This window comes from Bison bison, unplaced genomic scaffold (genome assembly GCF_000754665.1).
Source record: "Bison bison bison isolate TAMUID 2011002044 unplaced genomic scaffold, Bison_UMD1.0 scf7180017864183, whole genome shotgun sequence".
NCBI lineage: Eukaryota > Metazoa > Chordata > Mammalia > Artiodactyla > Bovidae > Bison > Bison bison.
In genome coordinates this window covers 8,841,733-8,866,210 of record NW_011494755.1, presented here as the reverse complement: position 1 = coordinate 8,866,210, position 24,478 = coordinate 8,841,733, and the positions used below count along the sequence as shown (strand labels likewise).

The 24,478-nt window shown below is 36.8% G+C and overlaps 1 protein-coding gene across 2 annotated transcripts in view; it reads right to left on the bottom strand.

Annotated features, from left to right (window-relative positions):
• KIAA1958 (KIAA1958 ortholog) overlaps window positions 1-24,478 on the bottom strand; it is a 130,173-nt gene that overhangs the window by 17,379 nt on the left and 88,316 nt on the right. Inside the window, exons 3-4 of one of the 2 annotated variants that reach the window (XM_010843589.1) lie at window positions 22,468-22,551; window positions 3,795-3,967 (exon numbers count right to left, since the gene is read on the bottom strand). In XM_010843589.1, coding sequence (XP_010841891.1) covers window positions 3,795-3,967; window positions 22,468-22,551 — 257 coding nt within the window. The remainder of the gene's footprint in view (window positions 1-3,794; window positions 3,968-22,467; window positions 22,552-24,478) is intronic. The other variant, XM_010843588.1, reaches the window with a different exon arrangement.

The following is a 24,478-nucleotide window of genomic DNA, read 5'->3' as shown; positions in this document are numbered from 1 at the left end:
TCAATATTTGAGATGGAATATGTTCAGTTCCCTCAGGTTTTCTTTCTGGGTAACTCCACTTTCAAATATTCTGTTATGACAGTTCTAGTCACCTGGGTCTCTCTGGACTCTTAGCTCCATTTCCTCAACTCAGCACGGGTGCTGGGCTTTGCCTGCATGCCCTCTCCCTGCACCACAGCCCCGCAAATTCTCAAGGCAGCACGCTGGGACGCACCTAAGGCTCACCTTGTTTCCCGTCTCTCAGAGATCACGGCCCTGTGTGCGTTACATAGTAACTTGCATATTAGTTGTATCATTTGTCTGCTTTTTGGTTGTTTTTGGCAGGAGAGCAAATCTCCTTCAACAAATTGGTTGGAAGTGAAAGATTTAGCTAATTTTTCTCCTGGGTATGGGTTACATGTTCCCATCCCATGAATAGCAACTTCTGATCAGATGCTAGAAACTATGGATTTTACATTATTAAATTCTGGAATTGTTCCATCTTTTCAATGAATGGTGTAATTTCTTTTTAGTTGTTCTCATGTCCCCATCCTCCCTGAGTTCTGATTTCTGTCTCCCCTCAACTCAGCAAGATTGCCAGGCTCAGTCTGGGCTCCCCTCTCTTCCCTGAAGTTTAGAAACTGTCTCCAGGCAGAGAGCCTGAAAAGGGGTGGCACTCGTCTTAGGGATCAAGCCTGTTGTCTGCTCTGTTGGAAGACTTATTCCAAACATTTTGCTCAGTTTTCCGGTTGTTACAGAGGGTAATTCTGGGCCCTTCTATTCCCTTATGATCACAAGTGGAAATGATCTGCTGGATCATTTTGATTAGTGTGGTGTTGCTTGTTCATTTTTATAATTCTTTTCATTCTTTCAACAAACATTACATACATGCTTAGCCTATAATCTACTATCTGAAGTTCCTGCTGTCTAAATCTGTTTTCTGTTTCTAATCATTCTCATTCATGGTGGTTTATTTCCTTAAGTGACTCGTGATTTTTTTTTTTTTTTTTTAATGAGCACATATTTAGTTGATCTTTATTAACCTGTGAAAAATTTGCATCTACATGTTGGATGTTTTCCTTCAAAGATTATTAGCATATGACTCTGCAAGGAGCCAGGGTATGTTATTGACTTAGAACTTCTTTAGACCCTTTCAGGGTCTTCTCAATAAAGGGTTCTTCAGTTTCACTCCTAGTCACTTTCCTTCCTCAAAGGATGCTATTAACATAAGCCCTGAGGGGAGAGCCTGATTTTCATATGTGCTTATCTCACACCACTTCAGTTTCAGCCCTTGGATGACTCCATTCCTTTTTGCAAAGGTCCCTCACAGTATCTAGGGCACCATGCTTCCAGAAGTAGAAATGTGGATTTCCTACTTTATCTTTAGTTGGTACCCTAAACACATCACCCAGACCTAGAGGTATCGCTCGCCTTTGGGCTTCAACTTTGACTTCTATTTGCAACACCTCTGAATCTAGACTTCCGGCTTTAATACGTCCCCCATGTTTGAAATTCATGTTCCCAAATGCTTATTTGACATATCCATCTGGCAGATGTATCTATTATTTAGAAGGCAATGGCACTCCACTCCAGTACTCTTGCCTGGAAAATCCCATGGACGGAGGAGCCTGGTGGGCTGCAGTCCATGGGGTCTCGAAGAGTCGGACACGACTGAGCGACGTCACTTTCACTTTTCACTTTACTGCATTGTAGAAGGAAATGGCAACCCACTCCAGTGTTCTTGTTTGGAGAATCCCAGGGATGGCGGAGCCTGGTGGGCTGCCATCTATGGGGTCGCACAGAGTCGGACACGACTGAAGCAACTTAGCAGCAGCAGCAACATAACCAAATCAAAGTACGTATTTCTCTTCTTTTTTGTCTTAAAAAAATGTTAATTTGATATAATTTTAGACTTACAAGAATAGTAGAGAGAGTCCCCAATGAATCTTCACTGAACTTCTCCTAATGTTAATATCTTACAGAACAGTTATTGAAACCAGGAAATTAACATTCTTGCAATGCTATTAGCTAAACTTCAGACTTTACTCATATTTCCCCATTTTCCAGTAAAATTTTCTTCCTGTACCAATATAATCCCACATTTCATTTAGTTGTCATGTCTCCTTCAGTTCAGTCCAGTCGCTCAGTCATGTCCGACTCTTTGCGACCGCATGGAATGCAGCATGCTTTCGTTTCCTCCGAACTGTGACCATTTCTCTATCTTAATATCTTCTGTGACCTTGATACATCTGGAGAGTACCAGTTAAGCATTTTGTAGAATTTTCCTCAATTTGGATTTGTCTGCTTTTTTTATCATGAGTACACTGAAGTTATTAATTTTTAAGGAAAAAATCCCATACATGCAATGTGTTGTTCTAAGCACATAGGAAATATTAATCTTGATCACTATTAAAGTGGCATCTGCCAGGGTTCTCCTCTGAATAGTTACTATTTCTCTCTAGTACATATTTAAGAGGGTCTTACGTTGACGCAACACAAAAATCCTGTTTATCTTTAAACTTTCACCACTAATTTTGCCAGTACCAGTGGATCTTGCCTGTAGCAATTATCATTGTGGTGTTCTATGGTGATTTTATACCTCTCTTGTTCTACATTTTAAAAAATTAATTTATTTTAATTGGAGGCTAATTACTTTACAATATTGTGGTGGTTTTTGCCATACACTGACATGAATCAGCCACAGGTTTACACGTGTTCCCCATATCAAACCCCCCTCCCACCTCCCTCCCCATCCGATCCCTCTGGTTTGTCCCAGTGTACCAGCTTTGAGTGTCCTGTTTCATGCATCAAACTTGGACTGGTCATCTATTTCACACATGGTAATATACATGTTTCAATACTATTCTCTCAAATCATTCCACCCTTGCCTTCTCCCACAAAGTCCAAAAGTCTGTTCTTTATACCTGTGTCTCTTTTGCTGTCTCACATAATGGGTCATCATTACCATCTTTCTAAATTCCATGTATATGCATTAATATACTGTACTGGTGTTTTTCTTTCTGACTTCTGTCTCTATACGTCCTAGAATTTTTCCTTCTATTAACAACTGTCAAACATTTCAAGTTAGAAGAGATTTTAAGAGCTTGTTTTACAACTGGGAAAATTAAGAATCTATCAAATACATTTTTGCTCATCACTTCCAGTTAATTGCTCTAAAATGTTACATTTCTTACATTCTTTCCTGTTAAAAAAAAATTCAGTGTTTCCCTTTCACCTGACCCTTAGGACACTTGCAGATCCTATGGTCAGTGTTCCCCCTGTTACGACAGTCCCTTCCCTGCTGCTCCTGCAGTCATCTTTCAAATAAAATCTCTCCTTATAAAGAAACACAGGAAAAATCTTTAGTGGCCAATATTCATAAGATTTTAGCTTGGCATTTAAGGGTTATGAGAATCCAGCTTTTATAGTTCATTTTTCCCATACGCAAAGCCTCTGCTGCAGGCAGGTGAATATGTCCCTCCAAATTTTACTCTTTCTTACATGATTCATTTAGAAGACTCATGTCTTTATCCAGTTCTCTTGAAACTCTACCTCTTTCTCAAAATACAAAATTAAGTTTAAGTATCAATTCCTTTGTCAGTCTCAACAAAGTGAAATTAATTTACCCATCTGGATTTTTTGGCATTTAAACTCTTCTTTGTACTGTGGATATTTTTCTATTTTAGGGTCTTTTCCAAGTTTCCCCAGACAGAAAGCACCTGTTCCATGTTCCCCACAGTGCTTAGCACCCTGCCTGACACAGGCAAGCTCAGTAAAGCTGGCTGTAAGGAGAAGTAAAGTCAAGAGTTTCTTACCTTGGTGATGTCTGTGTGATCTTTGAGCCCATTGGTCATGCACCAATATCGCCACACATTCAGGGCATACCGCGTGGCTTTGGTCGTGTTTGGGCTTACTGCACTGGTACATAGATCATTCAAGTCATCATTAATATTAAATACAGGAAATTTGTTGAGCTTAGTAGAATAGGCTAGAAAGAAAAACAATAAAAGGCATTAAAATAATTTGCCATTCCCATCTTTGGAGAATTAAATCTTTGGATCATGTTAAATAACAGAAAACTTCTAGGAGACAACCCTTTAAGAAAAGAAAGTTTCTATCAAGTATATCTATATTAGAATATAGTATATATATATCTATATATATATCTATATATAGAATATAGTATATAATATATAATATAGTATATATATATAAAAATATATTTCTAACTTTAAATCATGCAGTATCCTTGGATTTAATCCCCCAAATTTTGCCATATATACTAACTGATGCACTAACGCAGGCATTACAGTAACAGTTGTGGAAAAATGAACAAGGAGAAACAAAGAATGATTCTAAAATTTTCACTGAAAAACATAGCATTTCAACTAGAAAGAAGGGAAAGAAAAGGGAAGACAAGTTATACGTTCTTCCTCTTTACCTTAAGCACATGTAGAACTGTTATTTTTCTGTAATAGTCTCAAAAGTGTTATGTGTCATTCTGGGCAGCTTCAAATTAAATGGTATTAGCATATTTCTTTATTTCTTTTCACAAACTGACAGACAGAGATTTCAACCCTGAATCTACAACCCATCTGTTAGCTCAGAATCTGAATGGAAGGTCAAGTAGAATATTAGGGAAAGAGAAGGGGTACACCAGACAGGCTCTCATCTGAGAGTGAAAAGATTGTAAATTGTAACTGCTAAATGATTTTAGATGAAGACTCTTCTTTTTCAATGTATCCACTGGTTGCCAAAGAGACAGCTAAATCTACAACCATTAGCTGGCCTTTCTTCACACTGTGATCTACTAAAGCTGGGCTTAAACTGTTCAAATTGTTGTCTTTCGATAGAAAAAAAAGTCAAGGTAAAAACCACCACAAAGTTAAAACAATGCCAACTTGTACTCTAACCAGTGATTGTGACCCACTTTGGAATGTTTCTGTATTCAAACCAGGCTCAAAAAGGCTGAGAAACAGCAAAACCCATAGCTAACACATTACCAAGGTGATCTGCAAAGTGCTTGTATCTGACTCACCTCGCCTGTCTCTGCTCCCAGTGAGGAACCCAAACCACCAGCCTCCTGTGTTTTCCAGCATCCACCTGTGCCCAAGACACCACATCACCCCCTCCCCACACACCCTGAGAAATCTCACTCAGGTCTTTGTGCCGATCAAACAGCGTGTTTTTTCAATTCCAATTGCAAACTCGTTTCCCTTACAATCCAACTCCCTTATTCTGGCTTTGGGTATGAGCCCCACATTTGCTTTCTTATTCCTTAGAACTAATAATCTAATTGTGCCTGGAAGATCTCTTCAGTTGGTTTATATGCTCCTTAAGACTGTGTCTTCACCCTTTAAGTTGGCTTTGAATTGCTGAACACACAATCTGCTTTAATAAATGCTTAAAGTAAGACAGAAACAATGCTAGAAATGCTTTCCAAAGCAGCTGAGACATGTAGGCATATTCCTCTCACCACCCTCCTAAACTGACATGTAGCTTCTATTATTTCTGGGACTTGCTTGATATTAATGAAAGAATTCTAGTATAAAATTTACTATTATGTCCAGCACTAATTAAATGCTCACTATAGGCTAAGGGTCATATAAATTATCTGTGTCTCTAAGCAATCCTACTGTTATACCTATTTTACAGGTAAGGAATCTGAACCTCATACACTTAGTAAGTTCATCCATCATTAATCCAGTATTTACTGAAGTACTCTCTCTGTACCAGGCACTGTGCTGTCCCAAGTCATGGAGTTGGAAAATATTACAGCCAACTCCTGGTTTGCTCCTGGGTCCTGCTGACTCCACTCTGGTCACTACAGCAAAGGAATCAGGTACTATAGGGATACAGCGTTTAGTAAGGAACACAATTTAGGTACTAGCCATTTGTGCTTCTGAAAAACATCCTTGCCTCCCAATTTACTCAGACTAACCTTCATAAGTCTGATTTAAATAACCACTATAGTTTCACTATAGCTTTTCTGAACAACAATACAAAAATGACTTATTTGCAACACAGTCTAGTCCCTATCACTTTAATATACATAGGAGTAGAAAAGAGTACATTGCAAGACAGGATGCCTAAGTTTAATTATTACATTAAACAATTATAAGGGCTTAAATAATTTAATTTTCTATCACAGAAACAGAGACTGTACACTGAAAATGGAAACCAAGTCCTAGTATATAAAGAAACAGGGAAAGAATGCTTGTATGCTTACATAAAGGGAAAAGAAATCTGTGAAAATAAAACAGCATACACGGTTCCTTATTGACTGTATTTAAGGACTAAATTATGTCTCTTTAACTGCTTTTTAAAAATTCTGAGTATAAGTTGTAGTGTTGTGGTGCTGGGGACATTTTTAGGAGAGCATCCTCATGAAGAAACAAACAAAAGTAAGAACTTACAGCTGAATACAGGGAAAAGGAGGGACTACTAAAGAAGCCTTTGAATGTTTCCCACTAGAGAATAGGCAAACTCTGAGCTCAGAGTTAGGAGGGGCCGTGGGAGTAGAGCCTAAGGATGGCCAGATCTGAACGATTATCCTACTTTCTATACACAGCTTCCACTTACATCATTTACAGCACAGTGTGTAAAGTGAGTGGATCTGCAGTGGAAGGCTACTACCCCCAAGGTCAGAGAGAAAAGGGGGCACTGCCTAAGGTAACTCTGGGCGGCCCCACTGGATAGAGAGGGGAGAACAGGAAAGCAGCTATAAAAAGTAAGAAACCCCCAATGTGCTCCATCTCTCAGGTAGCACCCCTGCTGTGTCTACACTGGAGAGGGCTCCTGGGTCCCAGCCTGTCTTCTATTTTATACCGTGCAGGGAAGCTTCTTCATGGATACTTCTTTGTCCAGCATTACAGCCGGGTGAAGTCCATCTGCAGAACCCTGTGCTCAACTATTACCCACAAAAGTGAGCTCTGCCCAGGTTCAAACAGGACCCTTGAACATGGTCTAAGGAAATCCCTATAAGCTATCAATGTTAAATCCAGACTTTAATTTTAAAATGTGAGCATACAAACAAGCATCACCTGGCAACTGGGTAAAACTTAAAGGCGTGGAAGTTAACAACTTATACAAGCAGAGCAACTAATTTCATGTTCCCTATCCTCTACTTGAAAACAGACAATTCAGAAAACCAGAAAAAAAAAAAAAAGAATTTAAAAGATCAATACAGAGGTTTGAGAGGATAATGCATACTTAAAACAAGAACAGCTCTTATTGTAAAAGGAAAAGAGAACCAAGGGGAAAGGGGGTGGGTGGGAAGAACTGGGAGGTTGGGATTGACATATATACATTATTGACACTAGTATAAAATAACTGATGAGAACATACTGTATAACACAGGGAACTCTAATGAATGCTCTGTGGTGACCTAAATGGGAAGGAAATCCAAAGAAGAGGGGAGACATGTACATGTACGGCTGATTCACTTTGCTGAACAGCAGAAACTAACACAACAACGGAAAGCAACTATACTCTAATAAAAATTAATTTTTTTAAAAAAGGAAAAGAACAAGAAAGATCCTGGAAAGTTTAAATGATGGAAAAACACATTTTAAAAATCCTCCGAAGAGCTGAGTATTAGAATGAACATGGCTAAAGGACAAATTAGTTACTAGGAAGCACTTTTCCATGAAGGGCAGGCAAAGTAGTAAAAAACTGATGAGAGTGAAGCTAAGAGGCATACAAGATAGACTAATGAAACTAAAAATCCATCTTATAAGAATTTAAAAGAAAAAGTTAGAGAACAGGATAAAATAATCCAAGACATATGAAAACCCCATTGATCAAAGAAAGATTTTAATCCTTAGAGTGTTAAGGTTCATGAACTGTCTAATACACACATTGAAAAGACACATAAACATATCTTGGTGAAATTTCCAAAGCTTGAGAACAAAAAGAAAACTTTGTAATCTTTCTAGAGCAGGGGCTGTGGAGAGCCACTGCGACAGTAACAAGAATTAGATTTTTCAGCTGTGATACCAAATACTAAAATACATTGACTCAAGTCTACTCAGAGTTGTGAGGGAAAACAACCAAAATTAAGAATTCTATTACCTAACTAAAGTATCACTTGAAAAAGAAAGGTATTATCAATCATAAAGAGAGTATCATCCAAACACCCTTTCTTAAAAAAAAAAAAAAAAGGTCATGGATATTTGCGAACAAAAGAAAAACTGAATCAAAGAGAGGGAAAGATATTGGGTACAAGGTATAGTGAGTGAGAAGCAAATAATTTACTCCTAACGCTAGGTAATGTGGCAACTGAGCTCAACACAACTGTTAAGACTGTGAAAAGAGATGGGGTGTGATGGAACAAAATCTTGAACTAAAATTCCCCATAATTTCAATAATAAGGGAAAAAGAAGAGAGGAAAGATATTAAAAAATATGATTAGGATCTCATCCTCTTTGGGAAGGATAAGGAACAAAGAAGAAAAAAAGGGAGAGATGACCAATGTGAATTAATTTTTATATTAAATATATATATTTAAATTTGTTAAAAACAAAAAAAAACATGAAAGAAATTAACTATTAGAATGTATTTTCAAATCAGAGAGTAAATAAAAGGTATTAGCCAGAAAAAGTTAAACAAAAACAAAAGTCTAACATCTGCAACCTATCAAGCAAAACTTGAGACAAATTAAAAACAAAATAAGGAACCAAGAAAGCAAGTATTATGTAAAGAAGACATACAGATGGCCAACAGGCACATGAAAAGATCCTCAACATCACTTATCACTAGGCAAACGCAAATCAAAACCACAATGAGATACCACCTCACACCTGTCAAGAAGACAAAAAACATAAGTGTTGGTGAGCATGTGGAGAAAAAGGAACAACTGTGCCCTGTTGGTGGGAATGAAAACTGGTGCAGCCACTGTGGAAAAGCACACTTGTTCTTTTAGACATAAAGCTTATTGCACACTTAACAGACTACAGCATAGTATAAACATAACTCTATGCACTGGGAAACCAAAACTCTACAATTTATCACGGAGAGTAAATAGTGCTTAAAAAAGCAAGGCAATTATTGCTTTCACATTTTTAGATCATTATGAATTTCAATAAAGCAAAAAATAATCAGTCTGAAAATGTTTGCCACCAAATTCAATGTTTTTTTAAACATTACTTTTTAGATATAGTACCAACATTAAATATTTTATACATATTAGTTATTTTTAGTAATTTGAAACCTTCTTAGAAAAGATTATCATTAATTTAAAATAGATGAATAAAACTTTTAAAAAGAAAACATTTTCTGACTTGTAGGGTAAATATTCCTCAACTTAAATTCTAATATTCTTCCCCTACTGGGAAAATAAAATTTGTTACATTTTAAATGCTTAACTTGTAAACACATTTAAAGATGAATCCCTTGTGTCTAGAGTTCTAAAAACACAAACTTAGTTATAACTATTTATAAAGTAGTTTCCAATACAATTTAAAGTATTATAATACAAAAATACAGTAATTATTTCTATTAGGAATATTCAGCTTTCTATGAATAAATACTTTGGGAGACTATCCACAGATATGGAAGAAATTTATTTGCACTTTTGCAAAATAATGAACTGTGAGAGAGAACACTATATTTTCTGGGGGTTTATTAAATAATCTTAGTGACACAACAAGGATGTGTGAAACTGATAATTATAATCATTTTGAACAACCATTCCTATTCCAAAGAACATTGTCAAATGTGCTAAATGCAACAAATTGCACACAGAGAATTGTATCTGAACCGAAAAATTTTCCTAAAAATGAGGAAGTCTAGAACCTGACATCTACTTAGCTTGGCATGACTTCATACAACTGGCTGACACAACTCCACAGATGGACAGAAAGACCGAGTTTGCAGTGGAGACTTCTGCTCCACCAACAGGACTTTTAGGCCTGGGGCTCCAGGAAGCATATGATTAATTAGCTATAAACGCCTTCCGAAAGTGTCTTCCCTACTCAGGAGCTTCGTCCGCAAGTGTCTTCCCTACTCAGGAGCTTCGTCTGAGCACTTGCATGACCTGCCCTCCTCAGTGGTTAGAAAACAACTGACGCAGAACGCTCTGCTCAGTCTGCACTGACTGTAACCTGGGCTAATGCGTGGTGACAGGACAAGTTTTTTTAACTGTGGTTTAACTCGCATTTTAAACTGTTTGTTGTAGCTATAAAAAATCAGCCAGCTTTGCAGAAAACCATTGAGTAAATGAATGAAGACTAGTCATACCCAACCACAGATAAAACACTAGGATTAAAGCACGCTCTCATTATAGAGACATCACTGATGTTCATTAACTGATTTTATTGGATTTTTTTATTTCTATAAGTTTTAGGCTGTACCAACAAATACTGAAAACGATAGAAAGTCACACTACATTAGAGATAACCATTATCACATAACAGAATAAGCCACTGGGACATAAAACTATAATTTTATTTAGAGCACAGGTACACAGACAAATATGAAGCAAAAACTGAACTGATAAAGATGAAAACATCTTGGTGTTAAAGATCAGTGAGCAGCAAAACAAAAATGAAACCAACAGTATATTCTTAATAACAAAAAAATTCTCCTGTATTATCACAAATATCAAAAGGCAGAGGATTAATTAACCCAGGGTATCACAGTTACACATTTTAAATATTAACAGAAATTTCCCTCTTCCTCAATTCACCTTTCTCTTTCTTCTTTCATATATTATAATTGTAGCAGCTTAAAAAGAGAATTTTAAATATGGTTTGAGTGAACAGGCACACATATGCTTTTTTTCACGTAAATCAATTAAAAGCTAAGTGGCCAGAAAATATACATTCATATTGACAATCCATCAAAAGGGGGGAAATAAATCCATCTTCAAAGAACAATACTGTATTTTTCTATATGACTTTTCTAAGTATTAACTGTGGTGATTACATTTCTAAACAGATGCTTAGTGTTAAATTATACTAAATTGGTAAATCTACCTTTTTATTCCCAATTAACTTATAAGTGGTAGAATAAAAAGAATCTTAAAGTCATTCTTACAAGAAAGATGGAAGAACTTAAGTTGTATACAGCTTTCATTTTATGAAATCACCAAGTTCTTTACATTAACAAATAAATGAGTTTCTATAAGAGATTCTACTGAATCCAAAATGTTTCTAGTCATCATCTACCAGGCCTATGGGGTTATAAGCTACATTTTCAGGTTACAACAAAAAATGTCCAAACTATGAGGCTAATCTGGCAAATCTATGTCTAACTTTAGCAATGAAATAAAGTTTAAAGTCATGGTGAGAACAAACTCTATACATTAGAAACCTAATAAATATATATGTATTATTTGATTAAAAAGTTGCCCTAGGCATAAAGGCCTCAGGACAGACATACAAAATGTACAAAAGACCCAAAGAGGGCAAATAAACCCAAAAGCAGGACTCAATAAATGTATCCATAGCTATTTAATCGTTTCAGGACATATCATGCCAGAATCTTTGGTGTTCATATAAACAGAATTCTAAGTACAAAGATCTTGCCTGAAAACTCCAGATGCAGGAAACAAGAAATATTTTTGTGTCACTCCAGAGGCCACTGTACAAGGACATGATTTCTTCAGAACATACATAATTGAATTTCCTTTATTTCTTTGTCACCTCCATTGAGTAACAAATGCTTAAAGCATATTCTGGAGAAAAGGCTCAACATAAAATATACCTTTCTTTTCCTATAAGCAAAGAAGTGGCCGGGGCTTTGATGAATTCATTTTAATATTCTTAGAATTAAACCAGAATTTCAGAAGCAATGTTTCCAAATACAGTATTGCCTGTCACCGACAGTCACACAGAAAGCCTCAATGTAACTCAGAAGACTGTCCCTTTATTATAAGGATATTATAAGTATAAACCCACTGAACAGACAGAAGGAAATCCTGCACTTGAAGTGAGGAGTTTTGCAAAGTTGGTGTGAAAAGGTTCTTTAAGAAGAGCCTTTTTTCTTAACATTTTATGATATTTCCCTTCCATTTTAAGTGAAAGTCACTCAGTCGTGTCCGACTCTTTGCGACCTCATGGACTATAGAGTCCAGGGAATTCTCCAGGTCAGAATACTGGAGTGGGTAGCCTTTCTCTTCTCCAGGGAATCTTCCCAACCCAGGGATCAAACCCAGGTCTCCCGCATTGCAAGTGGATTCTTTACCAGCGGAGCCACAAGGGAAGCCCAATAATGTATTAAGTACGTATGCAATTTATCTCCATTAAATTTTAATAAAGTAGAATTAACCCACTGAAATAATATTCTAATGTCACAGTAAGTTGGGAATTGTTGAGGCAAGTCACAAATATCAGGAAGCAAACTAAAGACAGGTGGGCATGAAAGGATTCTGATGGTCATAAGACAACCAGGTATGTTAAGTCTATGCAGATGCTGAATATAAAAGTTAATATTTGGGAACTCCGGGGTTTTCATATTGTTGTTTAGTTGCTAAGTCATGTCTGACTCTTGTGACCCCTTGGACTGTAGTCCGCCAGGCTCCTCTGTCCATGGGATTTCTCAGGCAAGCCTACTGGAGTGGGCTGCCATTTCCTCCTCCAGATCTTCCCAACCCAGGGATCAAGCCCATGTCTTCTGCATTTGCAGGTGGATTCTTTACCACCTAGCCACCTGGGAAGCTGGGCTTTTCATGGTCCCTTATAAACAAAAGGAAAATACTAAATACTCTTTATTAAATGAAATTCAGACAATATGGCATGATAACCAACAAAGATAATGTATCCGCCACCACAGTCTTCTGTTGTTATATTCTTCAACCTAAAATACCTAGATCAAGGGAAATTATGCTGCTACACTGACATTCTATGGAATTTCTCTAGTATTGGGGGAAAAAAAATTTACGGTGGGGGGTACTAGGAAAGCTCAGAATTCTTGCTTTCTCTTTTTACAAATGTTTCCCTTTCAAAGAGTTAGGGAAAGTGCAGAAGGAAAGCTGACCTGGAATTATAAATATGAAGCAAGATTTTGACGTTGGCATCACCTGACAGCTACAACACTTCCTTCTGTAGAGGCCACTAAGTACTGGCTCAAAGCATCAAACAGCGAAGTACGTACTTTCACAAGTCACACGTACAAATGTTGGCGGGCACAGCCTCTTCGCACAGTTTTTCAGATTAACTACAATAAGTGATAGCAGCAATGGTTAACAATTCCACATAAACACCACAAACACACACATGAAAGAGCACCTACAACAACATGCAAAATCTCAACAGTGACATCACAGAATATACACGATGCATAGAGACTGTAATGGTTTTTGGCAAGATGGTGTTTTTTTTTTTTTGTAACAAATACTTTATAAAACAAAATTCTTTTGTTATAAATGCTATTTAAAAAGTTGTAATATAATGAATTGTAGATATAAAAGTTCAGTTAATCTGAGTGGATTAATACTAAAATGAAACTTCTACTTCATCCAGCATAAATAATCAATTATAAATTAATTTCTAGTGGAAGTATGCTAAGGTATTTGATTTATAAAATTTAAGAATCACAGAAAGTAAACAGGCATAAAAATCACTTAAATACAGTATGCACAAATACTGTTAGGACTCTATATTGCTGATTCTTCCTAATTCTACTTACCACAAATAAATAAACTATGCCAAAGCATTTTTAAAGCTCCTTAAAATGAGTGTATGACGGAAAAATGTCTAAGTCCAGTGTAACACCAAGAACATTAGAACCCTAGAAAAATCCAACTCTGCATTCAAAAGACAAATAATTCCCCTGTACCTTTTAACATCTTAGAATTTCATCTTTCATCGTCAACTATGATCTGGTAAATATAACTTACAAAATAAAAATTTGTGAGATTTAAAGTATCCTTGTTTGAATCCTTGTTTAGAAGAGTAATGTGGATAATATAGAAATTTACAAACAGTTTGTATCTGTGGATCTTCCTGCTGTAGGCCTCTTTCATTAGTTCCCATTTTCCTTCCCCTGTCTATCTCTAAATACATTTCACAAACATCCTAGTTATGTTGATAAAAATTTAATCGTTTTGATTCAAGATGTCCCAACCCTCTAAGACGATTTTCCCTACAAACTAAAAACTTTCCAGACTAAAAAAGAGCACAGTACATTAAAAAACCCAATAATACAGATGCTATATATCTGGATAGTCAAAAGAATACCACTTTAAATAAAAAGTTACTTTTTAAGTTCATAATCTATGACTGGAATTCACATATTTGAAAACTATAGTTTGTTTCTCCTCTAGAAATGAAAACTGAATATAAATGGGGTAGGCTGAAAGATGTTAAAAGATGACTGATTATATTTAAGGATTATCCCATCAAATCTCAAAAGAAGTTGCTGTAATCCAGGTATAACATTATACAATGAAATGTAAAAGTTCACATGCAAAACAGCCTATTTGGAAACTGGCAGTTTGAATCTATTTCTTAATAGAAACTTGAGAGCTTAAAAAACTATTAAAATTTTCAAAACAAGAAAAGGATACCGCTTCTTACTCAGTGGGAATGTAGGGTTGTTCTTCCTAAGCCCTATCTACAGACTGGAAGTCAGGGTGTCTGGATTACACTTCGGCTCTGATTCTAACAAAGTGTGTACATCTAGGTATTCATCTCAACTCTCTGGGGCTGTTTCTCTCTTCTATAGAACAAGAGGGATGGATTAGATGAGATGTTTCCAATCTTATTTTCCAGCCTGGCACACAAGAAGGATATGTAATAGAGGTAGTTCATTCAGTCTAGTGAGTCTCCAAGTAAGAAGTTAGGAGCACAGGGAACATGAGAATTCCTGGGGGATCTGTTTTAGAAAGTGCTCCCTGTGCAATCTCCATCCATCTGTTTGCCCTCCCTGCCCCCGCCTCCTAAGAAGACATGGTGACTCCTCACAGCACTGAAAATCACCAGGCCTGATGATCCTAGGTCCTTTCCAGGTCTGCTGCTGCTAACTCACTTCAGTTGTGTCCAACTCTGTGCGACCCCATAGACAGCCCACCAGGCTCCCCCGTCCCTGGGATTCTCCAGGCAAGAACATTGGAGTGGGTTGCCATTTCCTTCTCCAGTGCATAAAAGCGAAAAGTGAAAGTGAAGTCGTTCAGTCATGTCCGACTCCTAGCGACCCCATGGATTGCAGCTACCAGGCTACCAGACTGCAGACTACCCTACCTGGCTCCTCCGTCCATGGGATTTGCCAGGCAAGAGTACTGGAGTGAGTTGCCATTGCCTTCTCCGTTTCTAGGTCTAGCCTTTATGATTATAATTCACTCAATAAAGATGAAGGTTACTTTAATACTCTGACCTAATTAATATTCTGATCAAATTAGTACTATGACCTAATTAAAGAGTCTAATTCAATAAAGTCATGGTTTACATAAAAACACAATTTAAAGGTATTACAATGCTTTCTTTCAAAAACTAATGCAATCTTCAATACCAAATTATGTGTTTCCTTCAGCCTTGGCAGGCCCAATCAGTCAATTCACAAATAGGGCGGTGTACGAGAGATTTTGATTCTTTCTTTTCTGTCTAGAAAGTGAAATCACAGTTGTAGAGGGTTTAGCAAAATCATCCCCTCTTTTCTGTTTTTGTATCATTAGATACAGATCAACCACCATGAGACTTCTCTGGTGGTCCAGTGATTAAGACTCTGTGCTCCCAATGCAGGGGGTCTGGGTTCCATCCATGGTCAGGCAACTAGATACCTCATGCCAAACTAAGACCCAGTGCAGCCAAATAAATAGACGTATTTAAAAAATTACACCTGCCACCAAAGGATGATCACATAGTACATTTCTTTATCCCAGAATTTTGCATGACAAGATCTTTTAAAATCATATTTTCATCACTTTGCCTTATGAGAAGCTGTGCATTCATCACCTCAGCCAAATTCAGTGGGGAGAAGAAGCAATTATTTGAATACCATGCTTGAATACCATGCATTAAGGGAAAAATGAAACAAAAAATAATCGAGGATGCCCTTGCCAATGATGTGTTTCTTATTAAGTAACTATATCATATGGTAGATATGTAGAGATAAATAATACCTTGTATAAAGGAGTTCTATTTGAGAGAGATCTTTCACACTGATTGATAAAGAACTTGTTAATTCCTTAGTATTTATAACTACTTTTTCATGAATAAACCTTTTAAAAATACCTTACTGTAATAAATTATCATACACTCTCCCAGATTTTTCTCCCTAGGTTTAGAAATTTATTTCTGTTATCACATGGTAGAGAGTTTTTATCTATAGATGTTAAATAGTACAGCTTTATTTTGGCCAGAGGAACAAAGATCAAAACTTTTCTTTCCTGTAGATAAAGAAAACTAATCAGAAGAAAGCTGATTAAAATCAGAAGTGTCTGTCTCTAATATCTAAAACTGTGGAGATAGTCAAAGTAGAAAAAATTTGAGTGGTTCTAGTTGATCTCCAATACTGAGAATCACAGGATAGCATTTTCCTGCAGTGTTAGTCCCTGAGTCGTATCCAACTCTGTGACCCCATGGACTGTAGCTCACCAGGCTCTCCTGTCCATTGAATTCTTCAGGAATTCCAAGAGTACTGGAATGGGTAGCCATTCCCTTCTCAAGGGGATCTTCCCAACCTAAGGATCGAACCTGGGTCTCCTGTATTGCAGGAAGATTCTTTACCGTCTGAGCCACCAGGCTTTCTGTTAAAAACAATTCTGACTGATTAAAAAACCAAAACAAAATAATAACAAAATCCTCTATTAAATAGTTAATTTGCTAGCACCGATTTGCAGAGAAGACTAAACTTTCTGGCAGACTGGCAATCAAAATTCAGTATCTAGTGGATGACAATATCAGCTCCTGGGCTTAAGAGAGCTATTCCCTCTGCCTAGAACCTCCCCTGTTTCTGTCTAAATTAGAAGAAACTTTTGAAATAGGATTTTTGGTTTACATGGGATAAAAACAAAGGACAACCATTTGTTAAAAATATAATTATTTGTGCATATGCACATTCACCAGAAGACAAAACTAAGAGTTCTTTAAAGAATTATACAAACTTTTGTGCTCTATTCATGGCTAAGCAAAAAAAAAGTAAAAACTTTGCTGAATGTTTCATCTCAAAAGAACCAGTTAGAGGGGCTTATACAATTTTATGCCAACAAATAGCCAGGTGAGGGCGCTGCTCTCAATTCAGAGTTGAAAAAATATGGATGATTTTATTACACCAGGAATTCCATTTATAATTTATCACTTCAGAGAGTCCACAGAAGCACAGTAAATCATCTGGTGAACAGGCAGCTACAGCAGAAAAGGCCAGTGCTTAATGGTATCTGGATCTAGTTTCCGCTCCTGATGCCCTTATGTATTAAGTGATGTGGGCAACCTATTTGACTTTTCTGGATTTCCTCATTTGTAAAAGAGAAATGATGATACTCTCACAGGCAATTGTAAGAATTAAGTGAAACAATCTAGAAGCACTCAGTACCATGGTACACTGTAAGAACTCAGTAACTGGGATAACCGGCACCCACGGACGATCATCTGCACATTCCTATGCATGTGTGCCTCTATGTAAACACATTGGGTGGTGTAGAAATGGCTTTGTCTTATTACTGACTTTAAAACAGGGTCTAAGGAAGATCCACCACAAAATACTCAAAGCAGTATTAAATATTCTACAACAAACCAACACATTAAATGGCTAAATAATGGTCAGACAGTATGAGTACAAAGTTCGAGAAACTATGCAAAATAGTCCTGGCATAGAGTATTTTGCTGGGCTCTCAAAAATGAAATCAAACTTTTATCACGGTATCTTTTATAAACCTTTTGAAGGCAGGAACTATTTTATACATCTCTGTACCCCTCTTAATCTCTACACACTAGGTTTTCAAGTATTTGATGATATGACTATAAATTTTCATCTCAGTAAAGTCGTCTGATTTCACGGTACCTAGAACCTAAGCCATGTGACTTAGACAAATTAATTCAATGAAAGTATCGGCTAACCAGGGAGACCCGATCTTCACTTCGACCATTCTTCTGCAGATCAGAAGTGATTTAATATAGGGAAAAATAACTATAATAAAAATACTTCAAGTACCTGATATATTATAAATCATATTCAGACCAGCCCTAACCATGGAAACAGATGGACTCTTCAGAGTAAGTTCCGTTGGATAAACACCCTGAATATCTCTAACCTTTCAAGCACTATGTTTGATTTTTTTAAAAAAACTGCTACCGTCTACGATGTTCAATAGCCAGTCACCCACATGAATATAGAAGAAAAACTAAATTATGCAGCTATGTCATCCAAATGCTGACAAATGGGTTTGGCATTTTTGTTGTAGACAGACCAAAACTTCCAGTCATAGGAGGGGCGCTAGAAAATTTCTTACATGACATTACACTGACCTGAAAGTGTAAACTTTGCAAATACGGTCTTATTGTTTTTGTATGAACCATGGGATTGCCTGGAAAGGCAACACGGTCAGTTATAGTGAAGATTGCTGGACTGCTGAATTTTTGCTAAAGCACAAACACGATTTTGGCATCTACTACTGCCACAATATGGATGTACGTTTTTTAAAGTTAAAATAACAAATAAAAAATATGGCATCTGGCAGTAGTATATCCTCAGTATCGTTTATACAAAAACACAAAATTTAGAGGTAGCTGCCAATAATTTTTCATAATTTAATTATCCCAGATAATACAATTCAGTGAAAATTCTACCAAGTCACTCTTCGGAAGACAGTTTTCTAAATCTAAATGTCACAACGTTCCTATTTGGTTTAAGTTACTAAAGCAAAATATAAATAAGTAAAAAATAATTCACAATCTGCATTCTTCCAAATGAAAATGCTAGAGGATTAAACAGGAGCTTTTCACTTTCGTACCTCAATATACATACACAAATAGAAATTCGAAATTTCCTAGTTCTGCTTTCTAAGAGCATACTGACGAACCTTCCCCATGACAAACCTACTTTGCTGTCAAATAACAAATTAAGAATTTTTAAAAGTATATCAATGCAAAAACAAAATGCACGATGTAAATCTTTTTTTATGAGAGGTAACCTATGTTAAAAAAGAAAAATTGTTTTAAAAAGAGTTCTTCCACAGTAGGCTGTCATGTGCATTTCTGAGCCCACTACAGAATAAGAAGAGGAATGTTTTTCAAGAGAACAGGGAGAATGAGGCTCTGTGGTTCAAAATAAGCAGAAGAGGGGGGACTAGAGGACAGACAGTGTGCCATTATGAAAGATCACTCAGTCTTCCTTTTAATCAGATAGACTTGATAGATGGGAAGACATTGTGTCCCCATCTCTGGCTCAAATCACTGGAAACTAATTACAGGCTGGAACTCAGGTAAACAGAAAAAACTCTGGAGTCAGACAACAGTACCATCTCCCTAGCATATAACCTGTTATGGATTGATCTCAACGTAAAATGGAGATAATTAACCTTCTTTTCAAAGTTGTGGAAGGGATTAAAGATTACGTATACAGAAATAAATATGTATGTACTGAAATCTGAATATATAGTTACCAAAATATTGGGTTGGCCAAAAAGTTTGTTTGGGTTTTCTATATGATGTTATGGGAAAACTCGAACGAACCTTCTGGCCAACACAATATTAACAGTGGTTATTTTTGGCTAGCAGATTTATGAGTATATATTTTGTTTTCTGTATGCTTATCTGGATTTTCTAATTTTCATAAATTAGTTCTACTTATATAAGGAGAGCATGTGCATCACTCAGCACACACACTGCTGGCGCAGAGAGTGGCTCAAAACTAGTGGCTATCATCATCACTAACACAAAAAATTAAAGAAAGGTATCTTCTGGTCTTGTTTTTGGCTGCTTCTCTATGACAGAAAAGTCATGAAATGAAGCTGATTGCTTAACACAAAGGCCATGGCAGACTTCCCACTCCTAAGCCAAGGAAAGGTCACAATTTAGAGAAATGGGTTTATGTGTTTACGACTTAGTGTTGGGAAGAGCTGCCTGGTCATGGGAAAGCTCAGCTAACAGGATGACTCAACAAAGCAAATCAAAACAAAATGTGTCCTGGTCGTATAATTAAAACATAAAATGCCACCTACCTTCCTAGCTAATGTGAATTACGAGGATGCTTTGAAGAACAAATACTTGCCAACAGGAAGCCCAGATCCAACAAAACAATTAAGATTGGGACTTTTTTTTAATGTGTTAATGATTATACAGGATAGGAACCTTGCTCATCTAAACTCCTTTATTATTATTAAAGTATCTCAAGTAATAATTCACCACAGGCTTAAAAATAAAGACCTTGGAAAAACCACCACGAAGGGTTGCTTAATCAAAATTATAATTATTATGATTGAGGATTATCACACATAAATGCATTTATATTTACTGTAGCAGAAACAGCACATGTTCAAGAGTGCTTTGAATTCAACTAAATTTGATAACAAAATGTTACCTAAAGTGAGTGTCAATATTCCTTTGATCACAACTACAGAGTCAAGCAATCCCCTTGGGAAAAGACTGAAATTTAGTCCTAATAAATAAAGTCAGGGGATTTGGGCTTCGAAGAGTATAAGTTTTTTGTGGTCCTGACTAGTGTTTCTCGATTTTCAGTAAGACTTTTCCATTTTCTACTCTCTCTTTATGTTTGATACACAATCTAATGCTTGGGAACATTTCAAAGCTTTGGTAGTTTTTTAAATTTCTTGTAAATCTGATAATAAAATTTCATTTACATTGATTTCTTAGAAAACAACTAAAAAATTCTATTCAGGTTCAAGAACAATAAAAATGAGCTAGTAACAGTCTTTTTTTGCCATAATATTGGACTTTGCATATTAAAAATTATACAGCTTCTAAAAAGAACGGCACCTTCATTCCCACCTTCTCACCCGCTTTGCCCCACAACAAGTTAGCTAAACATCTAGATTTTCATAAATTGCAAAAAATGAGGCAGAGAAGTTAAAATCTAACTATTCTTAAAAAAAAGCGTATAAAAATCTGTCCAGTTGATATCAACATTTTCATATTCTGGACCTGACAGTTTTGAGTAAGCAGGAAAGTTAGTGTTGTCTCCTCCTGATTAATGGAGAATTTTAAAACTTAAAAAGATACTGCCATTTATTAAATAGACTAAAAATGAGAGGCAGGGGGGTGGGAAGGAAAAGCAAGAGTTGAGGACACAAGTATCTAGGCTGACTCTCAGTTTCCTTTTTGACAGTTTAAAAAAACTCCAAAAACGAAACTCCTTCTCTAGTTTGTGTTGCCTGAGAATATGGTTTTGTAAAGTCTTTAACAGTAATTACATTTCATCACCACAAGTACATTTGTTTTAAGCCTATAAATGCTATGTCAGTAATACTAAACTATCTGCATTGACTTATTTGTAAAAAGAAAAATATATTATATATTTATATTTGTATAAAGTTAATACTGAGGGCAGAGGAAAGGGAACAAGAACCAGTGCTTAATCACAGTTTCTCTGGACACAATAACCAGACTGGGATCTTGCCCAAGCCACCTGGTCAAGCCGTGTCTGAGGATGAGTCATAGGAGGCAGAGACGATGAAATTGCCACTGCTGGAGTGCCCAGCCACTGACTGAGCGGCCTGCTGGCTCAGATTGTTACAGATAAGCACCAGTTGGTTGCTCTGGGCCTCGGACAAGGTGCTGCAGCTCTGATACACACTGAAGTTGGTCTTCCTGCCCGGGATGTTCCCCTTCTCACACATGGTCTTTACCATCTTGGCCAGCTTGTTCTTGCCGAGGGCCTGGCAGTTGTACCAATGCAGAGCCGCCAAGTTCACAACTGGCTTGATGGACAAGTAGAAAGGGGCATCCTCATAGCGCATGGCAGGAGGCCGCCGCTGGGCATACTCCTTATAGTCCTGTACGGGGCAAGTCTGTGGCGCGTGCTGGGTGGCATACACACGGGAGTCTGTGCCCCCTCTCTTGGTTTTGGCATTTAGGTCACCAGTGTCTTGACCCATCCACTCCAAGTACTCCAGTCCCGTTTCTGTTACCCGGAGCCGAATGTCACCCCACTTCAAGGTAGACCCGTGGAAGCCTGTGCAGTGCCCAAAAGCTTTTGTGTTGTTGAGCCAGACGAGGTTGAGCAGGCCCTCAGGGTTATAGCGACTTAGCAGCCCTCTCTTTCGCAGAATGAGCTCATCAGCAAAGGTGAGCTTCATGGACTTGTGTGGCTTATTTCCTTTTCCTTTGCAGCGGAGTTCAATCTGCTTCTGTTTGAGTGCCTCTTGGGAGCGCTTGAATTCCTTATCCCTGGTGATACTGTAGCCATACCTGTGTTCTTTTAGGTACCGTTCAAGTCCACACTGGTAATTGGCCAAGCTGTTGGGTTCATACTCGGATCCATCCTTCTGCCTGGCATCCACAAAGAAAGAGGCCAGGTAGGCATCCAATTCCTTGCAAGGGATGACATAGATCTCTCTTGTTTCAGAAGGATACTTGGAGATGAGGAACTCCCGGAAATTGCGGAGCGCAGTCTGCGTGCTCCGGATGGTTTTCTCGTTCTGCTCCCTGCTGAGCTCAGCTGCTCTTTCATCCTGGTCTGCAACAAATTGGGGAGGGGAGGGATAGAGAGGGTGTTCATGAGTTCAGACAATGCACTTTCTACTCTGAAATAAAGTTTCCTTTTATAATGAAAAGGGGAAGAAGGAAACAATTTTACAGAGATCACTGATAAATGTTATTTACATACCTGTTGCATTATAATAGCCAACTTCAGTTTCACAAATGATGTACTAGACATGAGATGACTCAGTATCGTCAAAACGAGCTTCTCATGTCACTGGCACATAGTTTAGTGCACGAAGATTGTGGAAAGAGTGAAATTAGAGGTAGCCTTTGTTTTAGGGGGGGGGAAAAGAAAATAACAGAAATGTGCTATTTATCCTAATGCAGTGTGCAAGGGCCCCATGAGAGCAACATACTCATTTTGAACCACTTCATTTGTGAAACCAGAGGTTGTACTGGTTCCATTTTATTGAATTAAAACAAAAATATTCAAATTTGTTATTTAGCATTAACTCTATAGAGATCTATATTTAATAATTACTAAATAGATCATTTATAGCAGTTAATGTGACATTCTACAGCAATTCAGGTAAACATAGTTTATAAATATTCCGTATGTAATTACAGGGCAGATTATAAAAAGTGATAAAAAATATTCTATGTTTTGCAAAATGAAAACAGACTCACAGATACAGAGAACAAATGGGTAGTTGTCAGATGGTAAAGAGGTGGGAGGGTGGGGCAAAATAGGTGAAGGGGAGTAAGAGGTATATATAATAAATAATTCACAAGGATGAAATACACAGCATGAGGATTATGGCCATGAATAGTATAATAACTGTGTATAGGGACAGATGGTTACTAGATTTATTGTGGTGATCATTTCATAATGTATTCAAATGTCAAATAATTGTGTAATATACCTGAAACTAATATAATACCATACATCAACTATATTTCAACACACACAAAATTTGGTGTTTTGGGAAAGTAATGAGGATAAAACTTCATAGCTAAAAAGAAAGGACAATGAAATCTGAGTAAGGCTATTATAAACAAGATGTCAGGAAGGAGGTATGTTTCCTGGATAGTTTTACTTTATTAATTTATTATTTATATTCTGCCACCAAAGATTGGAGGTACCTCTTTCCATTATGAATCACTCATGATTAAGTAATGTTGCTCTGGAATAGCGGTTTTCACACTTCAGTAAGTTTCAGAATCACTTAAGATCCTCAATCAAAATCAGATTCCTAGGTCAGGCCCAGGAATCTGCATTTAGCATTACCTCTAGGCTCAGGGTAAGGTTCAAGAGAACACACTTTGAGAAAAAGTTCCAGTGTTTAGGGCTTATGAAGGAAGCCCTACTCTGTTTTACTAGATTTTTTTAAAACAATGATTAAATTCAACGGTATCATTTAAACAATTTCCTCTCAGTAACATGTAATTTAAAATTGGGATGTTAACATTAACAATGAAAACATTTGTCAAAATTACCACAATTATGTCAGACATGGTCTGGGTGAAACTCAAAAGAGAAATTCTAAAAATGAAATCACACAATAGAAAAACCAGGTTATCCTAAGGATGTTGAGAGGCAAACACTAAGGTTAATTTAAAACAACATAAAAATATAATTTCTGACTCTATAAAGTATAATATAAAATTATTTTGTTTATCCCAATTATTTTATTTAGGAAAACTTTAATTTGTAAGGCTGTTCGGTAGGAAGTCTTTGAAATAACCACAAATAAGAAAAATAAAATTTCTAATAAGTTGAATTTTATTCACAAAGCACACTATTTTTGTATTGTACACATTTATGAATGTCCATTATTATTTTAAAATGACAGTTGTAAGGTATAACCGCTCAAGTCCTCGTAACTGTATAAAATGAAAAAAAAATCACTAAGCTAGCTAGCTAATTAGATATTTTTATAGGCATATTTTTGAGATATTTC